An 8455-nucleotide genomic window follows, 5' to 3' on the forward strand; every position below is an offset into this window, starting at 1 on the left:
AAAGTGGGAGAGGGGCTTTTTACAAGGGCAAGTAGTGACAGGATGAGGGGGAATGGTTTTAAACTGAAAGAGGGGAGATTTAGATTAGATATTAGGAAGAAATTCTTTACTGTGAGGGTAGTGAGACACTGGCCCAGGTTGCCCAGAGAAGCTGTGGCTGCCCGCTCCCTGGCAGTGTTCAAGGCCAGGTTGGATGGGCCTTGGAGCAACCTGGTCTAGTGGAAGGTGTCCCTGCCTGTGGCGGGGGGGTTGGAACTAGATGGTCTTTAAGGTCCCTTCCAACCCAAACCAGTCTGTGATTCACAGTAGATTTGGCAGTAGCTCCTTCTTGAACTAGCTCTGTGTGCAAGGGTGGGACCTTTGCTAGTACACGCTGGTGATAACATCGTGCACGAGTAACGTCAAGTAATGATCAGCCATAGTACTTCTCTAGTGCTTCTCACTTGAGGCTCTGTGAGTGCCTGTAAGGAGAAACAGTGTTTATTCTCGGTAAGGGAAGGTAATGCTGTAGCTTCTGGTTTTGATAATGGGAAAAGGTGCACTGAGCCGGTGCAAGCCTGAAGGCCTGCCCTGCGCTTCAGTACCGAGAGCTGCAAGAGCTTCGCGCTTCCGTGGGGCTGGGTCCTATGGGCCTCGCACAAGTTGATGTGCCACATGTCAGCACCAGGAACAAACAGAAATAGCCCCTGTTTTGACCATTACAGCAGCTACCAGCATAATGATACTTTTGAAAATTACATGTAAAAAGTGTATGTTTGGTGTGTTTCTGAATGACTGTGGGTGTTTGTGCTTCTAGTGTGACTAGTACTGATAGGTCTCTTCTGTGCTGCAGGATGGTGGGTTGGTGAGCAGTGGTGGGGCTGGGGGTCCTAGACTGTGGATTTTTGAGGTTCTGTGGAGTGTAGGTCAATCTTTGTTGCTTTTGCTAAAGGTTGCTCTTGTGTTCTTTTGTCTGGAAGATTTCAATAGGAGCTGGTAAAGTCCTACTTGCTACCGTACAGCATCCCCTGGCAAGGCTACTGAAAAGTACCGGCATGCTTCCTTCCTTAGAGCACTAAGACAGTTTGTTTATGGGCTTTGAGTCTGTTCTCTGTGGAGAAAAAAACGATAATATGAAACAACCTCCTTTTCTTCTGAAACTTGCGGAGGTGTTGTGCAAGGAGAAGTCAAAGCAGAAGCTGGAGGAAAAAAGCTTAAAAGGTTCCATGTGCATATCTGCTGTTTACTGCGTCTTTGTTCAGCATCACTGGTTCACCCCAGCCTCTGGGGAGGGGAGTCAGCTTGGTTCAGGCTGTGACGTAGACCTCCAGGAGTCCCCCGACGGAGTGCATTCGGTAGAACACGCTCAAGGGGAGGCCAAAGTTCACGATCGCAAACCAGGTGGAGTAGCCGTAAAATGACCTTTCCAGTCCGTTCTCGAAGACAGGGTGAGCCCCAAATGTGGGCATGATCCACAGCTAGAGGTGTAAGGAAAAAAGAGCAGAAGTCAGAGGATGACACTGTCTCCTACCTGCACTCTAATCTCAGTGCTGACTCAAGTGGTTGTAGGAATATTTCAAGAGTATCAGAGGAGTCTCACTGCCAGGGAAGAGAAGGCAAATTCCTTAGTTATGCTGCTGACTCACTGCTATAATCCAAATCCTGTCGAATTCCTGGAAACCCAGTGATGGCCTCATTCTGCCCCAGTCAGCTTCCTCTTTCTACAGACTCTCACTGGTTCCTCGGCCAATTTGTTTGCACTGGATTAAGGCTGCAGTGAAGATCCATGTTGATTCAAGATCCCAGAGCACAGTGTACTTTATTGGGTGAGTTTCAATCCTGGAGACTCATATTTACAAAGACTCACTGCTGGTGCCTCATGTTTCTCCACCTATCTCATGAAACACCCTTAATGAGTTTGATAACCTTTTCAGAGGCTAAAATTTTGGCACATAAGGATTTATTAGCTGTCTCCTTCCTGCACCCAGGAAGCCTAGCCATATTTGACTCTTAGGTTAAAAGAGAGACCTTATTATGGGAGTGGGCTATTAACAGAAAAAGCAGTCTTGTCTTGCCTCACCACTGGGTTGAAACTTGGTGAGCAAAGGTTTCTTGTCTGGAATAGTGGCCCAAGAGAAAGACCAAGAGCATGTCTATATCACAGGTCATCATGTCTCGGCCAAGCTGTGACGTAGCAGAGAGAGCAATACTTACTATGATGTTGCACAAAACCAAGAAGAATGAGATCTCTCTTAATGCCTTCCTCTTCCAACTCAGGTGAGAGTAGCTATGGATATAGGACAGTGAAACTTTCCGGATCTCTTGTCCCAGCTCCAGCATGCTCACTCGTCTCTGGTCGTAGGCTTCATGATTCGGTTCTTCTTTCATTTCTTCCTCTCTGCTGGGAGAGATCTGTATGTGCTCCTGTTTGCTGCTTGTTGTGGCTTCCTCTTCACCAGGTAGCTCTGAAGCTGCTGCACGCTGCCCAGCATGGTCTGTACGTCTGGCCTCAGTTGCAGCTACAAAGGGCTGCCGGTGAAGCCCATCAATGATGAAGACGTTTTGGGTGATGTTCTGAAAGATGAGGAGGACAGCATGGGACAGGATGAGACTGTTCAACAGGTCCCTGGGGTCAGTGGCCACAATGGCAACAATGGAGAAGTAGGCCATGCCAATTTGGCCAAGGGCTGCCCCCATCAACAGGATCACATCCAGGCTGCGGGTCGGGTTCTTTAGCGTGTCTAGCTCCTTTTTTTCCAAAGCGTGGATGATTGTCCCAATCACTGCACTCACGCTCATCAGGGGCAGGAGCACAATGTAGTAGCAGTAATACATCACAAAGACCCCGTGGTTGGGAGCTGAGCCAGTGGCCTGGATCTGGTACATCATGAAGACACAGATCCCGATGATTACGGCAATGGTGCCCAGCAGTGGCCCAAAGACCACCCCCTGGAGCTTGAACTTGGGCTTAATGTGGGGAACGTGGTGGCTGATGCGTCTCCCCACGTTCTTCCACATGACGTACAGCATGGAGCAGCAGATGAGGCAGTACTCAGTGTTGAAGGGGTAGAGCAAGATGTAGCCCTTCTGGAAGACTTTGCAGTCGGTCGTGTTTGGGCACGTGCACAAGACAGTCTCGTTGCCTGGAGCATGAGAAGAGGAAGGCAACAATTAAGAGGGAGATGGCCTGGATTCATGGTTATCTTTGGGAGTTTCTTGTGTGCAGGCACAACATCTGTCTCTATGGATCTCAGAAACAGTGATCAGTAGGAAGTGAAGTGATTACCACTGTGAGGGTTCAGAATAACAGGGTTTAGTAAATGTCTTTTCCCAAATACAGAGCGTTCCTTCTGGTCAACACTGTTGGTGCTGGATAAGGGGGACACCCCTTCCTTCACAGCGAAGCCGCCTCTCTCTCTACCCTTGGAATATTAGTCTCCCCTTTTTTTTTCCCCCCCATATCCTCAGACAGAAAAGCACAGCAATTACGTGAGTCTCTTCTAGTCTGGCAATCTTTCGCTTGCAATTGCCAGGTAAATATGAGTAAAAGTGCTAATTTACGGTGGGCTTTTCCTTTCCTAGCCCTCAGTTCTGGGGTTTCATATCAGGTCCTCCCCTTGCAGCCCGTCTCCTCAAGACAACCTCTAATAATAGGGAAGTCACAGTGTTTGGGAGAACTGGTTGTGATATCTGAATCGCTGAGATCAAGAACTGTTGTCCCCCCAGAAGTCACCCGTGTCAGCCTAACACAAGGAGGGACGTGAAAAGGAGCCTTGCCTGAAAATCGCTGCTCCACCTCGCGCAGCTGAGACTCAACCTCCATGTGGATGGTGTCGTTGGTCACGGCCAAGAGCCAGAGGAGGAGGTTAGTGGCTATGGTCAGCATCAGCCCACACCTGGGAGAAGAGAATGTGACTTGGAACACACGAATATGGCTGAGTTTGGCCATTTGCAAAGGAGCAGGGCAGGCACTGCCAGACTTGCTGGTGAGACTGGCCTAGGTCTGGGTGCAGTTGAGGGAGGGGAGGCTGAGACATCTCCCAGTGATAGGAATGGGGAGGCCACCCCACCTCATCCTGCAGTCAATGAATTGGTCCCTAAGCCATGCAGCGGGAAGGTGTTTGGGGTTAGAAGGAAGAAACCAGCTTTGCAGTAGTGCAAGGCAGAAGTGAAAACCGAAGGGAGCAATGGAAGGAGGATGGGTCTGGTCAAGCCACAGCTTGGTTCTTGTGTGATGCAGAATATAGAGTCTGTGTGAGACCAGAGGAAGACAGTTCTAGCAGGAATAAGGGAGATGGTAAGCAGAAAGGACGGGTTTCTTTAGAGGAGTGGAATGCAGTTTCCCCCCGGCCCCCTTTTTGTACCTGGTGAAGTTGTGCTGGACTTGAATGCAGTCCTTGGAGTGATGCCACAGCAGAAAAGCCTGCAAGTGGATAACAATAATGCCCTGAACAGGGTGCAGCTGGCAGCCTGCCCCACACACGGTGGAAAGGGACAGGCAGGCAAGAAGACATGTCTGAGCAGGAACAAACCTGCTTCTATGCGAGTGGTGGAGGGGCATGTGTGTACCCGCATCTCGGTGCTGAGGCACGTGCCGGCATCCTTAGGTGACCGCAGCATGTGTGTGCCTGCACCTAGTGCCAGAGGAGGTCTGGGAGATCTGCTCTTCTCTGTCTTGTGTATATGTGGGTGTTTGCTGCTGAGATGGGAGCTAGTTTGCTTTTCAAATATAGCTTTGGGTCTGGAAAGAAGAGGCTTGGTATCAGAGTAACAAGTTGCAAAGGGTGCGAGATACTTTTGTGCACGAAGGATTTTGTTGGAGGGGTGCATTAGCAAATAGAGGCTGTCTCAGACACCTCGCTGACAAAATCTGACATTTCCTCTCCTCCCTCCCTGCTTTGATGCTTCAAAACAAACTCTTCTGGATCCTACAGCATGTCAGGTATTGCTAGAGGGATTTCTTTCTAAACCTTACTACTTTGTCTCTCAATCTGGCACATCAGGAGTGTGGGTGGGTGGTATTTGAAATGGTGTGTGATACTTCAATGCCTGCAATGCTCATGAGAATGCCTCACGTGCACCCACTTTCCCAAGTCTCCCCACTTCCCCGCACCCCTTGGGCTCCCGGGAATAGGACAGAGAGGACAAGCAAGCTTCCAGAAGGGTAACATGCAGTACCTGGGCACAAATAAAAAGGATTTCAATGCTGGGGAACACAATATCCACCCTGGATTTGCAGTGGATGAGAATTGCGCTGTAGCCGATCTGAAACACATTCAGGAGGACGCTGAAACTGCCGAACAGCAGCACTGACCCTGGGCGAACAGCAAAAGCACCAGTAAATAAATGAAGACATGTCTGTGGAGCATCTGGGCCCAGCTGGGGACTGGAGACCTTGTGCCTCTTGGGTTTGGGTGTTTGGAAGTCTCATGATTTTGAGAGAAGGGGACAAAGAGGAGCCTGATTCCTGAACCTGGTTGCGTGCTTCAGCTGATTTAAGGTGTTGAGACAGTGCAAGGTATTGTGCCTGGCGACAAGGTGGGAACAGGGTTTTTGGCCTTTTCTCTGCAATCTGGAGTGACAGAGGTAAGCTAATGGCAGGTGATGGTTTCTGCCTTGTGGAGAAAACCTAAGACGAACACAGGTCTGCTGAGGCTTTTGGCAACACCAAAGTTAGCAGAAGTTAGGACCCTTTAATTGCTTTTCCCTTTTGCCTTTGACATCTCTCTGCAGCTTTAGATACTCGGGTATCTTGCAGCTTTCTTCCCTTTAATTCTCCATGCTTAGTTAACAAGACCATGTGCTAATTAGAAACTATAACAGACCAGAGGCAGGGCTGCTTGGAGAACTGTCATTGCACAAAGCGAGGCAACTATCGATGGGAAATCTCCCAGGAAAGCCTGGGTGTCACTGGGATGTGACTCACTGGCCAGGAATCTTCCCCTGGAAACAGGACTGCTGTGATGTTAAACAAGGACGAAGGTGGCATGGGGCTGCTGACACCCTTGGAGGGTCAACGTGGTAGTTCTCCTCTCACTTTGCAAAGTGGTCATGCCTAAAACCTTTCCTACATCTCTCCCACCGTGCTCAGTTGCTGGGCTGCAGGTGGGAGGTGCCTGTGTTATGCTTTGGGAAGGGACCACAGAGTGAGGTTGGGCTGGAGGCTGAAGGGAAGCCAAGTTCAAGGCTTTCCTGGCTGCTCTGGTTCCTCTCTGTGATATCTACTATGGCTCTGTCTTCCCCCAGCCTCACGCCCCAAGCTGACAGGGCACTGGGAGATTCCTAATGCTCTAACTACATCTCCTGTGCCTTCTAGCTCTTTCAGCAGTAGGGGAAGAATTTCTTTATCATCCAAGCAGTGGGAAGAAGGGGAAAGGCATGAGGTGATAGGTAAAAGCAGAACTTACCCCTAATCCAGATCGGCCCAGCGTGGGCATCCCGGTGCAGCACTGCGTGCGGCTGCCGGCTGGTGCCCACCAGGTAGAAGATGATCCAGCACAGGCACAAGACCTTGAGGATGGAGAGCAGGATCCAGACGTCTGCCAGCGTGATGGCCACATGGTTGAAAATCATACTGCTGATGAAGGCGCTGCCCAGAAACACCACGTTCATGGCCAGCAGCCCCGAGAAGAGCTGCCCAGCTTTCTGGGCTTGCCTGTCGCTCTGCTGCAGTGAAGAGCAGTGACGGTACAGCCAGAACTTCTCATAGTGGATCGTGGAGGTGTCTGTTGGGGCTGAGGCCAACCTGCTCTTGCAGTGGTGGCAGGGCTTTTGCCTCGAGACTTTATTGCCCGACATGGCTCATCTGCCTGGGGGTGACCTGCCACATTGAACAAAGGGGAGGTTAAAAGTAAAAAGGATGGGGGGGAGGCATGCTGGGATGTGCTCTGTGGTGACCTCCCTCACTTTGCAGCTTACCCTTCCCTCTCCAGAAGCTGGATGAAGGCAAAAAGAGATTGGTGTTTAGCCCAGGTTAGGCATTAAATTTCCCCATTGGACAGAGACATTGTGGGACACTGGGAAAAGGACCTTTTGCCCAAAGCTGTCCAGAGACACCTGCATTAAAACGGGTATTTGATGTCTCTGCCCTGCTCCACTGGTACTTGGAGCTGCTGGGACCAGCGGTGACCAAATCCTTCCCATCCTCACCTTTCGCACCTCCTCTGCGTACAGCCCTGGATTCAGGTTTCCTCCTTTCCCTTTGTTGCTGTAAGGATTAGGTGGAAATACAGAGCAAGCTCAAACCTGCTCTGAAATTCAGAGCTGTTTGATTTTGGTTGATGGGTCCAATCTCTTCCTTGTGTTTTTGGGCTATGAGAGTTGCACCAAACTCCTCGTACGGTCACACCGGTTGTGGCAGAGCTGGAGAGAATAAAAGAGGGTCTGTAAGTTTTGATCCAAGCTGCTGGGAAAAGATCCAGCTTCCCACCCAGGAGGGCTGAGAACGGACAGCGTTAACACCTGGTTTTCTTTCTTTTTCTACTTATAGCATAGAGGACAAAGCACAGAGCCGTGAGCACACGGACAGAGGAGTTTGAGGGATTGGCCCAGATAGACATTCAGAGAGTGGGAGCTTTTTGGAAACCCTCAGTAGGACTGTATTTCCCAGGAGAGAGAAATCTCCTTGCCCCTGTACAGCAATCAGGCAAGATCAGCCTCTTTATAGATTCAGTGTATGGAAAAGTGCTTTCACTCCAGGGTGCGGCTGCGGTGGGGGTGGCTGGAGTGGAAGCACAGCCCTGAGATGTGCTTGAGGGTGGGGGTAATTATCCGTAGTTGTCTTGGGGCTCTGGGGGAGAAGTTGCCTGCGAAGGGGTTGAAATTTCAGTGCTTCCCTCTTCCTTTGCATGTGCACTGAGGTGCTCTGTCTCCCCGGAGTCTCTCAGGATTCAGTGCACTTCTGTGAGTGGAGACTGATCCCAAACTCTTCCCCGTTTGGCTCCAAAACTCTCCTAACTTAGTAGTGCAGGAGCAGATGCCCTCCCTTCACCTAGGGCTGTAACTACTCCGCTTCGGGGCCAGGGGAGGGAGGGGAGAGGCCCTAAAATCAGAAGGATCAGATGGAAACATGCTGCGTCAGGAGTTACCCGAGCGCCTGGACGAGGCTGCACGCAGCAGCTCCCGCCGCGGACGCAAGCCCTCGACCCCGTAGCTGTGTGCTGCAGAGAGCAGCTGAGCCCCAGCCCTTACCTGCCCGCAGCCTCCTGCTGCCTAACGAGGGGGATCAGATGCCGGATGACGAAGCCCCTTGCTGGAGTGCCACCAGGATGCGCGTGAGTCTCTCCGAGGGACCACGGCGCGGGCAGAGGCCGTCAGGACTGCTCCCCGCTGAATGCGGCCTCTGCTCCCAGACCATTGATTTTTTTTTTTCCCGCCTTGTTTACTTTGGGTCTATTATTGTCATTACATTAATTACTCAGTGAGAAGCTCCCGGCTCTGCCGAGGGCAGCCAATGGGGATTGGCTCCTTTATGCAC

At 50.9% G+C, this 8455-nt stretch overlaps 1 protein-coding gene across 1 annotated transcript; it reads right to left on the bottom strand.

The window, feature by feature from the left end:
• Positions 1 to 1286: 1286 nt before the first annotated feature.
• Positions 1287 to 6777, bottom strand: OTOP3 (otopetrin 3). Its single transcript, XM_068413442.1, has 6 exons — positions 6387 to 6777; positions 5158 to 5294; positions 4344 to 4402; positions 3757 to 3875; positions 2194 to 3122; positions 1287 to 1457 (listed from the first exon to the last, which is right to left on the bottom strand). The coding sequence occupies exons 1-6, from the start codon at positions 6775 to 6777 to the stop codon at positions 1287 to 1289; spliced, it is 1806 nt and encodes a 601-aa protein (XP_068269543.1).
• Positions 6778 to 8455: the final 1678 nt, after the last annotated feature.

Source organism: Nyctibius grandis, chromosome 15 (genome assembly GCF_013368605.1).
Source record: "Nyctibius grandis isolate bNycGra1 chromosome 15, bNycGra1.pri, whole genome shotgun sequence".
Taxonomy (NCBI): Eukaryota; Metazoa; Chordata; class Aves; order Nyctibiiformes; family Nyctibiidae; genus Nyctibius; species Nyctibius grandis.

Excerpts from the sequence above, each read along its gene's own strand:
- OTOP3 (XM_068413442.1), bottom strand. The coding sequence starts at position 6,777 with ATGTCGGGCAATAAAGTCTCGAGGCAAAAGCCCTGCCACCACTGCAAG. Across the intron at positions 5,295-6,386 it reads TGGGCCGATCTGGATTAGGG|GGTCAGTGCTGCTGTTCGGC; the intron begins GTAAGTTCTGCT and ends CTGTTCGCCCAG. Across the intron at positions 4,403-5,157 it reads TCCTTTTTATTTGTGCCCAG|GCTTTTCTGCTGTGGCATCA; the intron begins GTACTGCATGTT and ends ATCCACTTGCAG.